Source organism: Thamnophis elegans, chromosome 2 (genome assembly GCF_009769535.1).
Source record: "Thamnophis elegans isolate rThaEle1 chromosome 2, rThaEle1.pri, whole genome shotgun sequence".
Taxonomy (NCBI): Eukaryota; Metazoa; Chordata; class Lepidosauria; order Squamata; family Colubridae; genus Thamnophis; species Thamnophis elegans.
In genome coordinates this window covers 47,970,118-47,993,238 of record NC_045542.1, presented here as the reverse complement: position 1 = coordinate 47,993,238, position 23,121 = coordinate 47,970,118, and the positions used below count along the sequence as shown (strand labels likewise).

The window sequence follows — 23,121 nt, the reverse complement described above, 5'->3', positions numbered from 1 at the left end:
GCTGAGTGAACAATCAAAACTAAACGCCCCCTTCAATGTTTCCTACCCCCCCCTTGTAATAATTGTGTTTAGAAAAGGAAGATAAGCACAAAGGATTAATTGAGTTGTCTTGTTGCCTCCGAGAGACTCCGTTTAACAACATAACCCCTCCAAATGCAGGCCACTTCAATATAGCCATTCATCTTATCAGCATGAAATTCTGTATACTGGCAAGCCAGAAAGCGCACACATTTCAGTGACAGGTATAAAAAAAAAAGTGTGTGTGTGGGGAGATGCAATAGTTGTTTGTGAAGAGCAGGAGAGAGGAACAAGAACAGGGGACAGGAGGAGGCATGGCTCAGGCCAGAAACTCTTTGCACTGTGGACAAATCAGCTCCCAGTAGAGGTGGGTTGCTGCCTGTTTGGCCCAGTTCAGCCGAACCGGAATTCAGGCAGCGACCCAGGCCTGACACGCCCCTGAACCGGTTCCCTTGCTGTTGCTTGGGCGCCCCCCATTTTGAATTGTAGTGACTGCGCATGCGCAGTTCACTATAAATCGTTCTGTGTATGCGCAGAACAATTTACATAGAACCCACGTGCGCGTAGGGCGCATCTGGCGTGTGGGGGTTGCAAACTGGCAGTAACCCACCCCTGGTTCCCAGCCCTTTGGAATGTTGGGGACTCTGCTGCTATTTTTCAGGGTCTGCCAGGACTTCTGATATTCCCCCTCCCCCTGGGCAAACCAGTCCATGGGGGTTGGAAAACGTTTTTGAGGGAAAGCAGTGCTGTCCCTTTTCTTCACCCCCTGGTGCATCAGTAACAATTCCTTGGTGCAGGGGCTCCATTATAGTCCCTGCATCCAAGGGATGGGCTGACAAAGGGACCAGATGCCAAGGAGGAAGACGGCTTACCTGTCGCTGTAAGCTGTTGTTGCCGCTGCCGCAGGCTGGGCGTATCTGTAGGCCGCATAGCCCCCCTGGAGGAGATGGGAGAGACAAGCATTAGGGGTGATGGCGCGACTGCAGAAGGGCACATCTTTGGGGGGATCTCAGGTGCTGGCTAGGAGGGAGATAGGTACCCACAGGCCCAGCCCCTCTCCAATCTCATTAGCATTCCCTGGGGGCCTTGCTACCATTAACCTGCAGAAATTAAACATGCTGAGGAGAGAATGTCACCTCCCTAGAGGGTGGCGGTGTTAACGAGATGTCGCCTCTGATAAATCTGTCAGTGTGTGCCTGAAGTATTGCCCAGAGCACTTTAAATATGGAGGGGAAATGCTGCTGTAGAACCCGGCAGGCTGACACCAGGCCAGAAAATAAATCCTGCCCTCCGTAGGAGCAGATGCAACCCTTGCCCTACCTCCCAGGTAGCCGACTTCCCCTTCTCCAGCTGCCGAAGCAGGCAGGGAAGTGTGATTTCAAGCCTTCCTTTTCCACCCTTAACCTCCCTCAGCTGTCGAAAGTGCTGGGATGAGCCTTGGAAGAGTGATGAGGAAAGCTGTACGGCTTATGGGGGAGGCTCAGAGGCTGCCCAACTGCTGCTTCTTCTTCTTCCCGAGCTCTGAGCCCCCGGGTTGTTTTCCCCACTGTGTTTTGGCAGCCTCGGCTCCTATTTGCATCACTTAATGAAAAGAGCAAGCAGGGGGGTTTTCTCCTTGACAGAACAGCTTTCCTGGAAGGGCCCTGTGCCTGGTTACCAGCAAAGTCCGCCAGGTCTCTGCAGGAACTTAAGTACCAGAGGATGCTTTGCCTGGAAAGGGTGGGGGGAGAGGATCTCCAAAGGAAACTTTGAAAGGCTGGACTTACATAAATTTCAGCACCGTAGAATCCGTCTTGGTAAACCACTCTGCAAAAGCAAGAAGAATGTGGCCGTGACTGAGAGTTACTTTGGGAAGGGCTCACTCCGCAAGGCTGGCTGTGTTCCAGATGGGAACTCTAGAACAGGCCTCAGACGAGGCCTTTGTGGCTTTGGGGTTTGGCCCCCTCCGTTGCTCTTCTCTACCTTGACAGCAGGAGAGGTGCAACACAGGCGCCATGCGATAGACAGATAGAGCTGTCTGCCTGACAGTCAACAGGGAGGATCATGAAGGTGTTTCTGGGGGAACCTGGACACAGCTGCTCGTGGCTGTGCAGCCCTGCACAATAAGTCACACGCATTCTGTGGCAGATTTTGCTTCATTTTTATCACTTTAAAAAGGATCAGCTTTCTGATCCATAGGCAAGAGGATGATCAACACAGCTATCTATTCTCTTCCACATGTCATCTAACGATGCTTCCCTTCCTGCATCCCTCATGTTTGTCTAATTAGTAAAAGGAGCCTATACAACACAAGAAGGAAGATGATCAGCTTCGGAAGGAAGCATGAAAATAAATATGTTGTGCACAGTACACCGGCATGTACTTAATTGGCTTGCATAATTTATGCTGGCCAAGGAAACAGAAAATTCCTGTTGAAAAAATGGAATGACTGGGGACATAACTTCTCCGGCTGTATGAGTTGACTGTGAAATGTACAGTGCCACCGGGGCAAATTCTCTGCCTAATCTTACCAAAATAGTGGCCCCTCCGGAAATGCCACAATTTCCATAATTTCCAGACAATAGGGACGATCTGTAGGAATCTCTATAGGAAAATTGAGGCCAATGAGAAATCCAAGGATAACTCTGAATTTTCCAAGCATGTGTCCAGAAATCTAGGACAACAGAGACTTTATGTCTTAATCACACTGGAACCACAAACCGAGGCACTTCAGGAAGAAATGTCTTAGAGTTAACATGGCTTATAATCAGATCACACTGCCCAGAGCTGAGACACATGGGAAAGAATCTTCTGGGTCTTGAGAAGATAGCACGTATAACTTCAGCCTTTTTTGGAAGTGCCAAACCACCCATTTTTATAAGGTAGCCTCTCTGCTCAATACTCACGCTCCGTAAGTGGGGATGGGTGGAGGTGGGGGAGCTGCTCGGAACGTGTTGTAGACTGTGCGTCCTCGGCCCCTTAAGTGCGTTCCCCGGTATGCTACTGCAGTTCCTGTGGCTGGATATGGAAAACCGGTCACTGGAGGAGGGGAAGAAATAACCATGAGGACCAGGCTTGAATAGCCCCAAATTTTAAACTCTGTTGTCCATTTCCTCCTTCCCCTTCCAAGAATAAGAGATGAACTTTTCCCACCTCCTTCCTCAGGTACACTATATTGCCAAAAATATTCGCTCACAACTGAGTCTGATTATGTGGATGGGTGAGCGAATGCTTTTGGCAATAGTGTATGTTCCTCACAGATAACCTATGAACCCAACCTGTGATGAAATTCAAATGTTTTTACTACTGGTTCTATGGGTGTGGTGTGACTTGGTGGGCATGACAGTGAAAGGATACTGCAAAATCTCCATTCCCTCCCCACTTTGGGGGCAGCCAGAGGTGGCATTTGCTGGTACTCCAAACTACTCAAAATTTCCGCTACTGGTTCTCCAGAACCTGTCAGAACCTGTGAGATTTCACCCCTGAACCCAACCCATCAATGCAATGGTCCTTCCTATTTAATGTTTGAGGAGCTGTTTCCCAGAAGGGGGAGGGGCTACCCTATTTTCCAAAGCATCTGAAGGCAGGACAAGAAGTTACGGATGGAAACCTATCAAAGAGGGATCCAATCTAGAACTAAAGGGAAATTTCTTGACAATGAGTACAATTAATCAATGGCAGGACTTGCATTCAGAAATTGTGGTGCTCCATCACTGAAGGTTTTTAAGAAATTGGAAGCCATTTGTCTGGAATGATAGTGTTCTCTTGCTTGAGCAGAGGGTTGAACTAGAAGACCTCTAAGGTCCCTTCCAACTCTGTTATTCTGTATTTAAGTTTTTATTCCAAATATTTGTTTTCAAGAATTTTACCCTCTGTCATAATTGTATCAAGAATTATGCATCAGAGCTTCAGAATATGTCTATGTCTCAATTCTAATCACATTTGTTCCCTTTTTTTTCACAATAAAACCCAGATGCAGACATAGTTTTCTCTCTCTATTTTATCCCTACTTTTACCCAAACCAGTGCCTGAAGCTGCTTATGTGAAGTACAGATGGAGGAATTAACTGTTTTCAAGGACTATAAGATCTACAAACAGAGCCACCTGCTAAACAGAGCGCAAGATGTCAGGGGTGAGGGCTAAACGATGTCTCACATCCCTCCCAATCCCATCAGGATTCATACACCATATTAAACCCTAAACCTAGGCTAACAACACAGGATTCCTCTACTTATATGCTGGGGCCCAAACAAACAAATGAGATTATGGTTTTATGTGATGGCTGGGTTCATACAATAGGCTAAGAGAGAGAGAGAAACTGAGAACCACAGCATCCTGAGCTATAAATTCCATAGGCCCATTTAGCTGTGTTGAATATGTTGTGCAAAAGCATATTAGCTGTGCCAAGAATATTGTGAGATGCACTGAATACATTTAGTGATATGTTTTATGGTGTGTTTATACTACCCTAAATGTGGTTCTGAACTGTTATAATTTGGCCAGTCTAGAACCCTAATTTACAACAGGGAGTCAAAAAGTCTAGCCATTTTACTATAAATTACTAAATAATGTACCTCTAGATTCTGGTTGATAGTCTATCAATCCTAGAGTGAAGTTGTAAGATAGTGATTTGCCTAAAATTAGGCAGAAAGCCCCATGGCTAAGCAGGAATTTTAACCAAGTGTTTCCCAGATCCAGCACCTCCATTCCCTCCTCAACCCTCCCCTCCCCGCTCCCCGGCTTTTCGATTTCTTGCTTTTTTCTTTGTAAGGAATAGCCTGTGGCAACCTAGGAGTAAGCAAGAGCTAGATTCTGGTACGAGATTCAGTAGTCCTGCTAGATGCCTAAGAGAGAAACGCTTGTCCATGGATCTGGCCCAATTCAGACATTACCTGCATAGAATTCAGGGCCATAGACGGCACCCACTACGGGGTTCAGCTTCCAGCCTGGTAACAAAGAAAGGGGCAGTCAGAAAGCATTGCTCCTCCCAGTTCTCCTAAACTCTCCCTAACAGGGGAAGCAATGGCATTCTGAGAAGTGGGTTGGACGGAGTGCTAGACTCATTAGGCATTGCCTTTGAAGCAGTGATGAAATTCAAATTCTTTTACTACCAGTTCTATGGGCATGGATTGGCGGGCATCGCAGGGGAAGGATACTGCGAAATCCCCATTCCCTCCCCACTCTGGGGGCAGCCAGAGGTGGTATTTGCTGGTTCTCTGAACGACTCAAAATTTCCACTACTGGTTCTCCAGAACCTGTCAGAACCTGCTAGATTTCACCCCTGCTTTGAAGAGTTTCCCTCTGGAGCAGTTGCTCTAATAAGCTGGCTGCTCCACCTCTTGCCATCTTTGTTTCCAGAAATACAACCCAAATCCATGCTTAGCATTTTTTTTTGAGACACACCCCCCCCCCCCCCGGAAGTCAGAACACTTCCCCATTCCCAACCTATAGGGTGGCCTGGAGGAAAGCAAGCTGCCCCCTTTCCAGGAATGCCTGTCTCTGAACTCACTTCAAACACCCCCTTCCTTATTCCATTACCGTTTGTGTAGGGATTAGCTGCCTTTTTGTTTGTCATGACCCGTGCGGTAGCATTGTTGACCTGTTGAGAAACAAGCACCAGGTTACTGATAAGACTTTGGGGGGTCCAAGTGGAATTCACTTCTCAACATCTTGGATTATTGGCCTCCTGAGTTTTAATCTTACAGCTCCTTCCAAGGGTGCTGGCCACAAACAGGAGCGCAACATTAGAACTACTGATGGGCTCGTTGCAAGAGACCACTGCTGAAACTCTCTCTTCCCAGGGTCGTGTTCACAGCTAGCATGCAGGGCCCTGCACAGGCAGTTTTCATGCATACTAGAAATACCATTAACTGGACAGACTAAGCAACGCAGGCAAGAGGAGACCTAAGAAATTAACCCAGTAGAACAAAAGGGTGGGAGTTCCAGCAGAAGAGGATGTCAGGGGCAACAATGCAGCACCCTCCCTCTACCTCATAACTCTGGTGAACCAGAGATCCAGGGATCATCTTCAGTGCTCCAGTGTAAACAAAAGGCTCAACAGCTACCAAGAACTACATTCACAGAAGGGCCTTTTACGTGGTCTATTCTGAAATTGCTCTGTGCTTCCTTTTTGGAAGGCAAAGAGCAAGAATCTCTGACAGGTGACAATTGCACAGGATGGTTTAGGCAGATATTTTTTTGGGGGAAACTTGGACACATCATACTTCACTTCCTTCCCTTAACATTGTCTGAAATGCCTGCCTGTAGCAGATTCTTGATGGAGATGTTCTGCCTTCCTTCCCTTCTGCATCCTCCCCTACCAACCAACCTATGGGAATCAAAAGCACAGGACATGCAACATTCACTCGCCCGCCTGCTTGTCCTGGCTAATCACGGAGACAGAAATATATACATGTATATTTAAAGGGTTGTGATGTGGTTGCAAGTGTGAGGCCTAATGCCCGACGCAGAGCAGGCAGTGCATTTGTTCGCACCTCAATTTTGCGTCCCTCTACGATGGTGCCGTTCAGCTTCTCCCGTGCCCGATCGGCATCTGCACTAGTTTCAAAAGTTACAAACCCAAAACCCTGTGAGTGAGGGAGAGAAAGGAAAAAAGGAAAGAAAGAGAGGGGGGGGGTCGGGGAGGGAGAGAGGCAGGAAAAGGCGAAAAGGATGAAGAAAGAAAAAAGAGGGGCGGGAGGAACAGGACAGAGAGAAGGGGTGAGTAAGGAGCAGCAGAGAAAAGAGGCAGGATGTGAGCTTCCCAAGCCACCCTAAAGACCGGGCGAAGGGGTCAGGGGTGGGTAGGGGAAGGAGCGAGGACAAGGGAGGATAAGGACTGAGAGGAGTAAGAGGACAGGACAAGATCTGCATCACCACTCCGTTAGGGCAATACAGCCCCAAAGGACTGCAAATGTGTAGGATTATTTCCCTCGACTATTGGCTTTACATTTATATCATCCAGGCTAGAGAGAGAGACACACAGTGGGCCTCCTAAAGAGGCCGCAGGGATGGTTGGGGTACAGTTCTGCCCCCTCCAGAACGCCCAACCACCGTGTGACACTTGCTCAGCTTCTGTTCAGTTTAGCTCCTGCAGTCAATAACGGAACAGCAGGAGTTTAAGCCCTGAAAGGATTTCCCAAGTTTCTTTCAAACTTAAAATACCTGAATTATCTCCTGGAACCAAAATTCAATAGTGTATTTTCATGTCTATTATGGGGGAAGAAGAAATATCCACATGTTTCCTCCAAACCTTAATATCATGTTGCCTTAAGTGGCATGTTATGTTATTTTATTCTCTCTGTCTCTGGTTAGAGCAATTTCTAATCTCACCATGAGAGGGTGATCTTTTTCTGCATTAAATTACTTTTAGTGGCAGCTTTGTGGCTGACAGTTTTCCCTCTTTCTACAGGACTCTGCACAGCATGGTTTTCAAAGGGAGAGTTAGAATATCAACAGGTCCTTCTTCCATCTAAAGTCACCAGGCTTGAAGGGATGGTGAGGGGAGGGGCAGTTAGAAACCAGGAGGCCCCCTGTGGCAGAGAAAGGAAGTGGTAAAAGGCAGGGATGCAGAACGGAGGAGACAGACTGGCCCCTTGGGAACACCCATCTACGGGGACATTTGGGTTGTAGCAGACGCCAACATGTTGAACCCACCTTGGAACCGCGCTCATTGAAAATGATCTCAACATCCAGGATCTTTCCAAATTGCTGGGGGGAGAAAAAGAGGGACAGGGGAAGGGGGAAGAAGGAAAGGTGAAAATGGGAGCGGAGACATCGTTCCTTTCCATCCCGGCTTGGAAAACCCTTGAGCTTTGATTTATTCCCAAAGGGGGCATGTCCGGCAGACATCTATCGGACATCCTTGAGTATCAAATACAGGTAGTCCTCATGTACAGGTAGTCCTTGATTTACGACCACAATTGAGCTCAAAATGTTCTGTGGTTAAGTGAGACATTAGTTAAGTGAGTTTTGCCCCATTTTATGACCTTTCTTGCCCCAGTGGCTAAGTGAATCACTGGAGTTGATTAGTTGGTATAGTATAGTCTTTATTGTCATTGTACAAAATAAATACAATGAAATTGGTTATCCGGTTGTTAAGTGAGTCTGGCTTCCCCATTAACTTTACTTGTGAGAAGGTTGCAAAAAGGGATCACATGACCTTGGGACACAACAATGGCCATAAATATGAACCAGCTGCCAAGCATCTGAATTTTGATGACGCGATCATGGGGAATGCTGCAAAGGTCGTAACAGTGAAAAAACGGTCACAAGTCACATTTCTCAGAGCCATTGTAACTTTGAACGGTCACTAAACAAAGTGTTGTAAGTCGAGGACTACCTGTACTGACCGCAATTGGGGTCGGCAACATTTCTAAGCACATGGTTCATGTGATGGTGCCCAACCTATGCTTGTTCCGCGGCAGTTTTAAGTCATGTGACTTGATATTTCTCACAGGCTTCCCCACTGACTTTGCTTGTTGGAAGCTGGCTGTAGAAGGCTGCAAATGGCAATGATCACATGACTGTGGGACACTGTAATTGGCATAAATGGTTGTAAACTGGTTGTTCCGCAACTATGGCGATGCTTGCAACCGCCACAATTTCGAAGATCAATTGTAAACCTACTTTTTTTTTTCAAATTTGCAGTCATAAATTTGGTAAGCGAGGACTACCAGTATTTATACACATACAGAGAAAGAACTTCTGGGATCTACCATCACACTTAGGCAGATGCCGCTCTGTTTCCACTGGCTGCTAGGAACCACTATCACCCGTTGGAAGTACAGGAGGTGTTTTCTGCCTTACGCAATACTCAGCCTTTGAATGACATGTCCTAGACATGCTCAGAGAAACAGGTTTAATCCTGCCTGAACCCTGATCACCACAAGACCTGCAGAGTTCTGTGGGGGTCAGAGGGAACAGATAGCCAAAGGGAACATTCCTGCCAAAGAGGAATGAAAGCAAGAAGCAGGCACTTTAGATACACGGATAATTAAAAGGTAGAACAAGAGTTCGTAGAAGCCGTATAAAGATAAGAAGTAGATCTGACAACATTTGGACCCAACACTCTTAGCTTGATTGATATTCACTATTTTGGACTGATTTGCTGAATTCATAAATGGTGATAAATAATGCTCTGTTTAAACCATTGTTTGTTAAGTCAGCCCTAGTGGTTCACACAAAACATTCAACTGTAAACTACCGTATTTTTGGGCGTATAAGACACACCCTTTTCCCTCAAAAAAGAGGGTGAATAACTGGGTGCCTCTTATACACTGAATACAGTATTTTTGGGCTACTGAAACCCCACCCCCTTTGCAAAAATGGCCATGCATAGCCTTTAGGAGGCTTCTGGAGTGCTCCTGGGGTCTGGGGAGGGCAGAAATGAGCATAAAATGGGCCTTTTGCTCACTTTTGCCCCCACCCCCACCCCCCAGGAGCACTCTACAAGCCTCATAAAGGCTGTGCATGCCATTTTTGACAAAAAAAGGCCGTTTTTGGGAGGTCTGCAGAGTGCAAAAACTTCTTTATTTGCCTCTTCAAAATTTTGGTGCGTCTTATACGCCAAAAAATACGGTATGTTTTACAAACCACAATGCCAGGTTCACGTATCACATGAAACAAACAAACAAACAAAAAACAACCCCTGAGTAAATTATAATGTGAAAGAAAGAACTAAGTCAGTTCGTTTCCCAGAAGAAACACCATGGGTCTTTGTACATTTCTATGTTTATTTAGCACAGGAAGGTGACGGACTTACCCCAAACATTTGCCGCAGATCAGGGTCCCGGAAGCGGAAAGGGATGTTGGAAACGTGTAGCCGCTTAGGCTGCTGCTTGTCAGAACCATTCTCCGGTAGGTGTAGTGTCTGGTTGTCTGTCTGCGCTGCTTCGTCTGTCTGCTGGTGAAAATAAATACATTAAATCACCCTTGTGATTCTTTCTAGGTGTCTGTGTGTATGCATGCGGGTGCGTGGTGGTAGAGTGAGGCAGGGAGGGCCCCATCGCTGCTTGCGATTGGCAGATTTCAAAGGTATGAAATGAATGTAGCAAAAATGCTGGATTGGATTTGGGGCAATTAGGTTTTCAGCCTGCAGGCATATTCACTTTCCTGGGTTTAGCATATAATCTGTTCTTTCTGCTGAAGACCGGGGTTCATTTTCTGCAATGCTTGGAGCTGGAGCCATTTCTCTGTTTAAAGCCCTCTTTTTGTTCCTTCTCTTTTCTCCCAATTCCTACCAGTTTGGTCGAGTAGGTATTAACTTGGCCCGCCACACCCCCGAACCAGTTTTATCGGTGATGTCGTAGGTGCCGCCATCTTGTTTATTGCTCCTGCGCATGTGCGCATAGCACGCATCGTGTGCGCCCCTGAAGCACATCCCTGAGCAAACGGCAGTAAAAGAAGCTGGAACCCACCCCTGAATTCCCCACCCCACCCCCAATCCACCAGAGACTTCCTCTCTGCCTGGAGAGCAGATTGTTATTGATACAGCTCTGAAGTGATCTACTTTTGGAGGGCTCCTTCCATTCACACAGTGTCCCACTTCCACTTTGGTTTTGCTTCTTACGCCCCCAGTTCTGCAGGTGTTCTGAACTCATCACTTCAAGGGGGCTCTTTCATCTTAGCTCTCCCCAATGTTTTTTTCCCCCACTTGTTGGACCCCATTTCCCTGTTCCCTGTCTAAGATAAGGCCAAAGCTCGGGGCTTTCCTGCTGCAGGGTCCCCATGATCCCAAGAGGCACTTGGGAACATGCATTCCTATGAAAGTGATGCTACTGGTCAACTTTTAATGTCATCCTGAGACGAGGCTCACACAGTGAGCTATTGCACAGTTTGTTTAGCTGTGGCTTGCTGATTAAAAAACGAAGATCTGGGTTTACCCAACATTCAAGCCATAAACCATGACTTAGATGCATGATAACCAAACACAAACAAATCACATGATGGTTTAGTGCAATATGAGAAGCCAGTCAGGGAGTGGTGGCATATGCTGTCACTTAGGGACTAAGAAAATGAGCTGTGAAACCAAACGTCCCCGGTTCAGCTCTTTAATTTGGCCTCGGACAAGCCACCATCCTTCAGCTTCACCTTCCCATTTATAAAAAAAATAGGGGCCATACTCTTACCCCTCTACCTAGAACAGCAGTAGCACCCAAGAAAGTAGACCAAGAATCAGCGTGGACCCAAACGCACAAGCTTTGGGAAAAGGAGGCCGGGGATGCGTTGGCGCCATCCTGGGTTTGCATGCATTCTTGCATACACAGGACTAGGTGGGGAGGCCGAGCTCACTCTCAGAGCTGCGTGGTGGCGAGCAGCCAGCCTGGCACTCAGGGATTGAGGAGCAGCTGGGAACTGCTCACTCAGCGCTTCTTCGCTGAGCTGCATTACAACCACATCATTGGCACGATAGGATTGGCAAGCGGCCAAGCAGGTAGATTACAAGTGATTAGGGACACAAAGTGAGCCAGGAAACTTAAGTGCTGAGCCACAAATGCCCATGGGGGTATCAGGGTGCTGGGATGGCTTCTCCAAATCGGCCTCCCGCTGCATAAGAACTCTCTTATTTTCACCCTGCTCTTTGCTATCTCTGGGCCTCAGATGGAAGTGGAAAGAAGGCCAAGCAGACAAACTACGAATGGAGGCAGAGGGGGCATAGGGTCTGCAGTCTCGCTCTTCCCTGCTCCCCATAATGCAGCCTCTCAATCATGAGCAAGGGGTCCATTTTTTCCAACAGAAATTTCTTCTCATCCAATTTTATACACCTTCCCGCAAAGTTTCATCCTTCCAGCTTGCATTTTTTTCAGGAAGAGACACTCCTTTCTCCTTCTTCATTGGATGTCTACTTCCCTGAACTGCCCCACTCCCTCAAAATGCAGGCAGGCTCAACAGCAAAGTCAGCCCTGTAGGGAAAAGTCTCTTACCGGTACCGTTTGTGTGCCTGCTATGGACTGTGTGCTGGCATCAGTGCCTGGCTGTTCGGAGTGGCTCTGTGCTGGGGTGTAGAGCGTCAAGGCATGCTCGGGTACTGTACTCTGCCCCGAATAGTCCTGTGCTGGATGTGGGTGTGGTGGTGGAGGAACATACTCTGGAGGGATACCATTCTGTGGGGGTGGTGGATAGGTTGCCGGGGGATAGGGTTGAGCCATTGCGTCAGGCGGAGCCGTGGCGTCCTGATTGCCCTGCAGAGATAGGACAAGAGAAAAATACTCCTTATTCATGACTGACAACCTCAAGCCAGGCTGTGAGCTTGAACCTTCATCAGCTCCTCACTCTCTCTCAGCTCAGGTGAATTCCAGTTAATCTTCCCATAACACAAGGCCGTTAAGTATTGGCTAAAACAGTAATTGCTTCCAACACCAAGGCAAGAAAGAATGCACCTTTTCAACACAAACCTTTTAACTGCCATAGAATTGCTGGACATCAATTTATAGGAGCAGAGTGGAAGCAGTGTACACAGGACGATAAAATCTTCAGGGTAGATGTGCCCATCGTTATTCTAGTTTTCAATGGATTTGATTAGACTCTCATTCTCTTCTGGGAGAATTAGAGACATAAAAAGCATCTCACCAAAGGCAAGTTGGAATTACAAGGAAAAGATAAAAATTATGTGTAGAGCAAATAAAAACCTGCTCTAGAAAACCTGTCCAGCAACTTCATGGAAGATCAAAAGTGTATTTCTTTTATAGCATTCTTTTTCATGTACCATATTTTTCAGAATATAAGTATTTTTTCCCTCAAAAAAGAGGCTGAAAATCTGGGTGCGTCTTATACACTGAATACAGCATTTTTTGGTCTCCCCAAACCCCATCCCCTTCATAAAAATGGCCGTGCAGGGCATGGATAGCCTCTAGGAAGCTTTTAGAGAGCTTCTGGGGCCTGGGGAGGGCAAAAATGAGCAAAAAAAAAATGGCCCATTTTTTGCTCAATCCCCCCCAGCTCCCAGGAGCACTTTATAAGCTTCCTAAAGGCTACCCATGTCCCCCCCTTTTTTTACAAAACACGGGCCCGTTTTTGTGAAAAACGGGCCATTTTTTGCTCATTTTTTGCCACCCCCCTCTGCAAACCCCCTAAAGGCTATACCTGCCTTTTGGGGGGGGGGAAATGGGCCCATTTTCACAAAAAATGGGCCATTTTTGGGATATTTGCAGAGTGCAAAAACTTTTTTTAAAAAATTTGCCTCTTCAAAACTTGGCTGCGTCTTATACTCCAGTATGTCTTATACTCTGAAAAATATGGTATATTCTAAAAAGCGAATTAGCTATTTTTAAAAAAAATATATCGGCATGACAAATTGCAACAGCTACCAACTTTTATGTTTGTACATCTAAACTGCAGGTACATCACCTGGACACCCGTGGACTTAAGCAGAGTATCAATTTGTTTTTTAGAGATGGGAGAAAGTAAATTGGGTGAAAAAAAATGGAAAAATTGCCTTTAGGACAGGAGGAAAGCCCCCAGTTCATGCTTATCCCAGCTGAAAGGGAAGCAAAGGGGCCAAGAAAGCAGCAAGATCTTTGTAAGACACAGTATGTGTTTCGGAGTATTAACATAAACAATTATCTCAATCAAAGGTCAGCCATATTTCTAAGTGTTGGGCCTACTAAATCCAAAGATTATACTTTCAAATGGAAGTGGAAATGTCCTTCCTTCCTAAACATACATGGGGCAGTCACCCAAGTATTGATTTAAGATGAGATATTGCAGGGATTTTATTATTCCTGCTATTTTGCCCTTCCTGCCTTCCAGCAAAAATCAAACCTTTATGTCCCATTCTCTTATAAGGATAAAGTTATTCATTCGAAATCATTGATATGCATTGATTAACACCTAAAACTGGCCTATCTTCATGTTTTAAAAAAGGGAAGGGGATTCTGAACTAGAGAAGAACATGGCACTTGCTAAATGATAGCAACTCAGTTTCTTAAATACTGCATCAAAAATGTGTTAATTTCAATGAAAGTTAGAAAAGAGAAACAAGCACAACTGTACATTAGAGGTCTGTGGTTGCTTCTACACTAGATATGCTTAGTACTGCTGAGACACTGTTTTTCCACAATTTTCTGGAAGTGGAATTAAAATCAAAATTCCACCCAGCACTGAATATACCACTATATTATCTACAACATATTCTTTCACCATTTAATTTTTCTATAATGTTTATTCAGAATTAAATCCCATTCATAAACATCTTTCTCAACATTCATGGTTTTTATTGTCCAATTTACAGATACTTACCACTAAATTGTTTGTTCTTACTTATGACTACCCCGTTTACATATAGCCAATTTATTGACCTTTGAACAGCATTTCTTAATTGTTCCAGTGTTCCAGAGGCTTTAATTACTGGTTTTGAGCAAAAAAAAATCATTTAAACCACCCCCTTCCCTATGGGAACAAAAACTGATGCTGAGACCATTAAACAAGGCTATTTATCATTACTAACTAGCTATTCATCATTGTTTCCCACCCCCCTTGAAATGTACCAAAAAGAAAAATTCAGGTGATTTCAGCTTACGACCACAATTGAGCCCAACATTTCTCTTGCTAAGTGAGACAGTTGTTACCATATTTTTCAGATATAAGACGCACCAAGGTTTCGAAGAGGCAAATTAAAAAAAAAACATTTTTTCACTCTGTAAACCTCCCAAAAACGGCCCGTTTTTCACAAAAACAAACCTGTTTTTTCCCCCCAAAAAGGCATGAATAGCCTTTAGGGGGCTTGCAGAGTGCTCCTGGGGCGTCCTCCCCCCAAACAAGAAAAAAACGGCCCATTTTTTGCAAAAACAGGTCCGTTTTTTGTCAAAAAATTGCATGCGTAGCCTTTAGGCTTATAGAGTACTCCTGGGGGCTGGGGGGGGGGGCAAAATCGAGCAAAAACCGGCCCATTTTTTTTTTTAATTTTTATATATTTTATTATGTTTTCATTCTATACAGTCACATATTCACTGTGCTTAATCAGGGCATATAACATTGAATAATAAACACGGCCCTCACTTATATAGAAAATGCCCTCTACAATACAAACCCAGTATACCACCTTGGCCTGCCATACACCCTCTTTCAACCCCCTCCAACTTTCATTCTTCCTTCTCACACACCCCTCTACGCCTACTTCCCCTCCCCTTCTTTCTAACCTTAACCGTATCACTCCCTCTCCATTCCCTCCCTCCCTTCTCCTCCTCCTCTCTCTCACCCTCTCCACCCTCCTTCTTCTTTCACTCGACTCTTTCCTTCGGTATCTATTACCTTCCAGTATATTCGGTTTGTTCTATTTTCGCACTAACATTGAAAAGCCACAGTATACAAATACAATCATGGAATTTAACACATATTGTATTTCCCCCCTCCCCCCTCCCCCTAAATCCTCACCTCCCTTCCCTCCCCCCGGCTTCCCAAAGACCATACGTGGTATAACTTTTGAACAATCACAGTCTAAAATATCTCTACATTGAACTCAGCTTCTTACTGTTACCCAAATTTTAAACAATTTAAATTATTACTGATACTAAGCATAAGCTATCTGGAGTTTCTTAGTCCCATATTTACTTTTTATGTAATCAATCCATTTTTTCCAGTCTCGTTTATATCTCTCGTTTGAATGTTCTTTGAGATATGCTGAGATTTTGGCCATTTCGGCTAAGTTCATAACTTTCAAAGTCCATTCTTGAATTGTAGGTAAATCTTTCTTCTTCCAATACTGCGCCACCAAGAGTCTTGCTGCCGTTATTAAATACAGAACCAAATTAGTCTCTGCTGCTGTAAAATCAATACATATACCCAGTAAAAACAACTGGGGGGTAAATTTTATCCTTCTTTTAAAGATGTTTTGCAGGATCCACCATATTTTTATCCAAAATGCCTTGACATTACGACATGTCCACCATATATGAAAATATGTAGCATCACAAGAACCACATCTCCAACATTTAGGTTGAACATTTGGATACATAGAGGCAAACCGGCCCATTTTTCACTCATTTCAATCTTCGCCAGCTCCCAGGAGCTCTCTGAAAGCCTCCTAAAGGCTCTGCATGGCCATTTTGGTGAAGGGGCGGAGTTTCGGGAGGCAAAAAAATGCTGAATTCACACCCAGATTTTCAGCCTCTTTTTTGAGGGAAAAAGGTGCATCTTATACTCTGAAAAATACGGTAAGTGAATTCTGCCCCATTTTATGACCTTTCTTGCCATCCTTGTTAAGTGAATCACTGCAATTGTTAAATTAGTAACATGGTTGTTAAGTTAATCTGGCTTGCCCCATTGACTCTGCTCATCAGAAGGTCGCAAAAAGTGATCACATGACCCCGGGACACTGCGACCATCATAAATATGAGCCAGTTGCCAAGCGTTTGAATTTTGATCATGTGACCATGAGGATGCTGTAACAGCCGTGTGAAAAAATCATCATGTCACTTTTTTCCCAGTGCCGTTGTAACTTTGAACGGTCATTAAATGAACTGTTGTAAGTCGAGGACTATCTGTAAGATTTTGCGAAATGAGCCTCTCTATAATGGCACAGGACACCCCCTTCTTCCCCTAAAAAAATCTGAATAGCATTTTACTTGTTCCCATAGGGCAGGCTATGTAACTCATAGAGGTTTATCGCCCCTCACCCATAATATAATAAATTTTCCCTGACCTAGACTATTTTTCAAATTTTTGTTACAAGTTAACTCTCATCAACTATTTTAATATGCTTAAATTAACGCTCTGCTCAAATATTCCTTAAATAAATTTTTGAATAAAATTATTGGACTATAAATCCTTTGGCTAGCCCTAAAACTTACATAGTACTTGTTAACGGACATAAAATTGAGAGAGAAATACTTTGTACACAGTAAGGAATATTCATATACATATGGTCAAGAGTCCTAGTAGTGGCTTCTATTTTCCAAGTACTGACAAAATGCAACTTGGTTCATCTTGAACATTTGGCAATAAAGATCAAGTCGGTAGAAAATTACCCCATCTATAATAGGAGACCCAATTTGGCAGATAGAAAGAAATGGTCAGTATAGGTAGGTGGGAGTTGTGTTGGATTGGGTTGAAATTGTATCTATTTTGCTCGATATTCTGGGGAGAACCAGAAGTTGATGGGGATACCACAAGCAAGACATCAGGTATAACAAAAAGGCAACCCAGTTGAATTGCCTGTTCACTCTTGTGGACACAGAAATCAAAATCCATGACAACATGAATGATTTGGAAGAGAGTCCCAATTCTCCAAATCCCACGAAAGTACCCAGCCTGGGTTGATGCATCCACGTCAACTGTCATCAGGGAATTTCAAGTTATGATTCACACATGGAAGATGTTTCTACCTTCTCTGCCTGATGTTAATTGTAACTGATTGCTGTTCTGTCTCTCCCACACGATGCCAAAAAAAAAAAAAAAAAAAAAAAACTTCTCAGCCACTAGTTACCATTAGAAATATTTGATGGGAATGTGACTCATATGCTAGGGACAGCTTATGTGACGATTGATCTTCAGGTGACAGTCATCACGAAAGATATTATTTATTTATTACTGGATGCATATCAAAGGTGGGTTGCTCCTGGTTCGGCCCAGATCGGGCGAACCGGTAGTAGCGGGGGTGGGGGGGCTCTGCCTACCCATCCAGATGCTCCTATGCATGCGCAGAAGCATCACACACAAGTGTGCGCACGAGCGAACAGGTAGTAAAAAAAAATGGAACCCACCACTGATGCATATCCACGTTTTTTGTACTGTTCAAGATCCTCCTATTTTCCTCAAAACAACTTTTTGAGCAGAGGTGGATTCCTACCGGTTTGGACCGGTTTGGCTGAACCAGTAGGTCGCTGGAACTGGCAGTGACCCAGGCCTGCCACGCCCCTGAACCGGTTCTCCTATGAGGCTGCCATCTTGATTTTTGGTTCTGCGCATTTGGTTCTTCTTTTAATGTTTTGCGCATGTGCAGACCTATTTGTGTGGAAATGGGCACGCAAAATTTTTGCACCCACCAAACCAGCAGTAATGCTGGGAGCAACCTGCCCCTGCTTCTGAGGTGGGTTGGGCAAAGTCCCTCAGCCAATCTCCATGTCAAAAGGACTAGAACAAGTGATCTCCCATATTCTAGTCCAGCATCTTAACCACTGTGCCAGATTGGTTCTCAAACACGCATCCACAGTGCCTCATAGTCCTAATATCCCACATCGAGCCATCCTCCTCCTCTGCAGATACACTTTTCTCTCCCTTGCCCACCAACACAGCTTCATACCTGACTGCTCCCCACACCCCTGCCTCCTTTCAATCCCTTATTCCTCGCCTTGTGCTGACAAATAGCCACCAGCCCTCTGCTAAGAGCCCAGATTCCGCATTCAGATGCTTTATAGCTGTATACCACAGTGCCTTTCTCTCTCTCTTGGGATGAAATACATCCACAGCTCCTGGAGCTGAGACAGGCTCTTTAATTGTGTGTGTGGTTAATTTATGACAAGGCAACATCACAGTGGGACAGGCTTGGGCAAGCAGGCTTTCCTTGCTTGAAGAGAGAAACCTTTCCGCTCCAGGCTCTGTCTTTAGGCTCTTTTATTCCCAATCACACCCTGGAGGATGTAGCAAAGCTGTGACGGTGAAAGTTGGGCAGGGGGAAAAGCCATTTCTGAACCTGCGAAATTGTTTTGTTACTCCTTGGGTTTTTCCTGCTTGGGAGTCAGGCTTCATTGGGAATGGGGAAAAGGGAAGGTAGGTGCTAATATACGTTTAGGAGGGGCTCCTGGCAGCACTATTTTACACTAATCATGCTATACACTGGAGAAGTAGTAGATGACTAAGCTCAGTAGTTTTACAGAAAGCTGATCTTAGTGTCCCAAATTAGCAGTCTTCACTGGGGAGACACCTTTGATACCGGAGATAGTTTCCCTTTAAAATGTATGTAGCTTTCTGACCACCTACCACCCACTCCTTAGCCAAGGAAAACTTATTCAGGCAGAAATAATTGGTCCTTGAAGCTCTCCAGGAGACCATGTCTAAAGCAATGACCTCAATAAAGGCATGTATAGAAGGGAACTCCAGCAGATAATTAGGTCTCCATCCCTGGGTCCAAGGAAGGCAGCTCTATTCCTTTCTTCAAGCTTGAATAACTCTTCTCTCAAAGTGCTGGCAGTTCATAATGTCTCTGAAACCCAGAGTCTCAAGAACATATTCTAGCGTTAGTGCATATCTGCATAACATTCTGAATTTCCAGAAATTCTCCCTTGAGAGAGGGAGGGACGGCTTCATGTAAACTATGCAGAAAATAATTAGGGAGTAGGAAGCAGACTATGGGCTGAAAAAGAAATGCAGGAAAACCTATCCACCAGTTAATTGATCAGCCGAATTAGCTGGCCAGAAGCAAATGAATTCCTGGTTCGAATGAGCCTCTAAGACAGAGACGGGAAGAAGAGGGACGAAGCGTGTGAACGTACATGCACTTGTACGCATGAGTGAATAAAGGTTGTTCAATCCTATTGCAAACTAATATTCAGGCATTTCAATGAATCTGGTATCTCGCTTAACTCAATACTTTGTAGGTGCTCTCCATGGTACTAAATCTCAATAGTCTAATGCAGGGGTGTCAAACTCGATTTCACTGAGGGCCGCATCACGGTTGTGTTTGACCTCGGGGGGATGGATGGGGGTGGACATGGTGGGGGTGGCCAGCTCAATGTCACTTGTGTCGGGGGCATCTGTGGTGGCCCGGATGGGGCCAGAGGGATCCATTATCTCTAGCTCAGTTTTCGGTTGTGACAGTCTCCTGTAGCCCTCTGCCAGTTCTGTGTTCACTGGCAGAGACACTATGGGCGATCCTTTGCTGTTTCCAGGGCAGCCCCAGGGGCCAGATCTAAGTACTCCATGGGCTGGATCTGGCCTGCAGGCTTTGAATTTGACACCACTGGCCTATTGCCACACTTGATCAAAATATCCTCAAACATTCCACTCTGAAAATGATAGCAACAATCCATTTGATGGGATGGTTTTAGCACCTGTAGAGATTCAGGTTGATAGCCATGAACAATCAATGAGTAACCCCGGACCAATCACTTCCTCTCAGCCCAACCTACTCATAGGGTTAACACTGTGATGATAAAACGAAGGGAGATCCCACATAAATCACCTTGAATCCCTAAAGGAAAGGTGGAATATATGTCTAATAAAGCAATAACAATAGCAGGCAAATCAGTAATAAACCAATCTGGATGCTTTCTAGTTGTGTGGATTGCAAGTCCCAGAATTCTTCAGTCAACTGGGCTATTTTTCAACATTCTTGGAAGTTAAGTGTGTGTATGTATGTATACACAAACACAAACACACACACACATATTTGAAAGGCACCCTGTTTGTGAAAGGCTCACTAACTGAATCCCAGAGACCTGTGCTGCCATATATTATACCTTTCAATTACATTAAGAAAATTTCAGAATTGTTAATTTGTAAAATGTGTTTGAAATATACAGAATTGCATTCCGTTACTTAAATATTTTGTTATACTGGAAAAATGCAGGAGAAGGCGGCTGAGTGGCCATCAAATATATAAGCCACACGTTCCTCTGGATGGCAGCAACTAGTTTCCTGTGAAGGGAAGGAGGTGTTTTATTTTCCTCAGATGACAGTTGAAAACAAAAATCCCATTTCTTAGCCACTGAAAATGTTATCTACACTTGAGCTTTATCCCACTATTTCCAGCTCTACAACTCCTGGTATTCCCAGCAAAAATGGCACTTAGGGAGGCCACTCTAAGGGACACATTTGCTATGTAGTTGAAAGGTGCTATATTGGGAAAACTGTCTTACTTAATGCCTGCATCAAATAAAATCTTGCAGTTCTGTTGAGAAACGTATTTGATGTCCCATGGGATAGCTTCCCCCTGAAATCTTAGAATTAGAAAATGCTGAAATCTGTCACACGATCTATCCTATTATAGATTTAGATTTACTTCTCAAGATGTGTGCCTCTTGTGACCAACCCCATTTGGAAGAGAATCTAACAAAGTCCAATAAGTTACTGGAAGAACACTGGGTAGTTGTTCATAGTATAGGCAGACAATTTTGTAAAGTCTCAAAAGGAATGAGACTTCTTTCTCAAATATTTTTCACAAATAAATATTTTTATCTGACTCCTGTACAATGGAACGGAGATAGGGTAAGAGCTAATTGAGAACATTATCTGCAAAAAAAAAGAAAGAAAAAAAAACATACCTTCCATGGCTTTTGAAACCATAAGCCTTGAGTTAGATAAGAGTTATGTTCCTGTCGTAAGATTAATCATAGCTTTATCCCTTTTATGCTGCTTTCTTCACGCAGATAGATGGAAAGGGAAAGGGCCTGCAGTGAAGACTGATAGAAGACACAATTTTGACCTATTATTTTGGAATGAATCTGAGCCCTAGTGGTGTTTAAAAGAGGCATATTGTGCAGTACTACGCAGTAGGTGACAAAAATAAGGGATCAGCAAGAAGTGGCTACAATGCAGATTATTATATAAGCGATGTTTTAACACCCAGCTATACATTTTGGTTAGATTTAGGTTTTCATTCTTGTTTATCTGTATATTCCAGTTTGAGGAGTCCAGTGACTATAACAGGACTATAAAAAGACAAAGCTAGTGGCAACAGAACTGGCAACCTGGTTTAGAACTGACTCTGGAGATACTGAGGTGGTGAATAGAACTGATTATGAATAGCGAAGGAACCATGAGAGACTAACATTTGATAGGGTAGAAAAAAAGACCTTGAAAAAGTCATTCAGATGCTGTACTGTGTCTGTATTACACAAAGAACAGAATTATACAACAAATGATTTACCCTGCAAGACTCCACAGAAGCAAACACTGAACTCTGAAGAAGCAGAACAGAAAGAGTATTGATGCTTTTGCACTTTGGTGTTGGGGGAAGACTCTTGAGGATATAAGAATTGGCCAAGAAAACAAACAAATGGATCATGGAACAAATCAATCAGAGTTCTCACTTAAGGGACAAATGCCAGGTTCAAATTATCATATTTTGGCCACGTTATATAACCAACGAACTCTTTTGAAAAGGTTATGCTCTTGGGAAAGGTGGAAGAAAAGAGAAGAGGAAGACCAACAACAAGGTGGATGGATTCCATTATACTGGCAACTGGATTACTATCAGAAGACCAGCCTGGGGAGAAATCATCCTGAAAAGTCAATGCGGTCACTTAATATTGATATCTTCTTGATAATATATGAACAATCTTTCAGGTTTTATGGCGCTGCCTTCTGTACTTGCATTTTTAATGAACTGCTTCTGGCTTTTGTTGTGTATATTTGTGTTGCATGCAATGTGGTGCTCTGCCTGAAAGTGATACAGAAATGCTTTAAATAATTATGGTTATTATCCAGATTTTGTTTAACGGGGGGGGGGGGGAGTACAATGCCTTCAGAATATACTGAACATGTTTTAATTAATGGATGAGGCGCTGGAGTCAAGGAATTCAAAATCCAAGGCAAAGCTAAAGGAAATATTACTTGTTCCAAGAAGGCCTGGGTGCTGCTCTTATATAATTCCCTTATCCCATCTATCTAATCTACTCCTCCTTGGGGAAGTTCTGTTCTCCTTCCCTAATTGTGTCGGAGGAGAACAGAATCCTTTTAATGTCTGATGTTTCTTTGTGTCACTTAACTTTTCTTTTGGCACATGCCTGCACTCGGGAATGCTCGCAAGAGAGAAAGAATTCTAGCCCCACTGGGAATCTTGCCTGCCCTGATTTAAAGGACTTGATTTCAGAAGTGTTTTGGTTCTTGAGTTCGGGCTCTGTGGAGTGAGGGACCACATTTGGCAATTTTGCGAGCTATGCACCTTGGCGTTCCAGATTCCCTGGGTCTCTCTAGCTCCAAAAGTAAACTTTGTTCAGGTTACCTGTGAATCTTTCATATTTTTCCCTCTTGTAAGGCACCCTGCATTAAGAGCTCCGTTACTGGAAGAAGACCACATTAAAATATTTATCTGAGACAACCTAGTGATAATGGTAGAGGAGAAATAAGCAAGTCTCAGTTGTTTGTTTTCAATACTGCTGTAAGTTATTATCATTAAGTGTTGTACCTTATGATTCTTGATGAATGCATTTTATTCTCCTTATGTACCCTGAGACCATATCCACCAAA

The 23,121-nt window shown here is 44.2% G+C and overlaps 1 protein-coding gene across 4 annotated transcripts in view; it reads right to left on the bottom strand.

Moving 5' to 3' along the window:
- The window catches only part of RBFOX3 (RNA binding fox-1 homolog 3), an 86,671-nt gene that overhangs the window by 11,658 nt on the left and 51,892 nt on the right, over nucleotides 1–23,121 (bottom strand). For 2 of the 4 annotated variants that reach the window (XM_032212133.1, XM_032212134.1), the window contains exons 2-9: nucleotides 11,922–12,179; nucleotides 9,761–9,901; nucleotides 7,654–7,707; nucleotides 5,536–5,596; nucleotides 4,890–4,943; nucleotides 2,904–3,036; nucleotides 1,785–1,824; nucleotides 891–955 (exon numbers count right to left, since the gene is read on the bottom strand). In XM_032212133.1, the coding sequence (XP_032068024.1) occupies nucleotides 891–955; nucleotides 1,785–1,824; nucleotides 2,904–3,036; nucleotides 4,890–4,943; nucleotides 5,536–5,596; nucleotides 7,654–7,707; nucleotides 9,761–9,901; nucleotides 11,922–12,179 (806 nt within the window). Of the gene's footprint in view, nucleotides 1–890; nucleotides 956–1,784; nucleotides 1,825–2,903; nucleotides 3,037–4,889; nucleotides 4,944–5,535; nucleotides 5,597–6,491; nucleotides 6,585–7,653; nucleotides 7,708–9,760; nucleotides 9,902–11,921; nucleotides 12,180–23,121 lie in introns of all 4 variants that reach the window. The other 2 variants (XM_032212135.1, XM_032212136.1) reach the window with 2 other exon arrangements.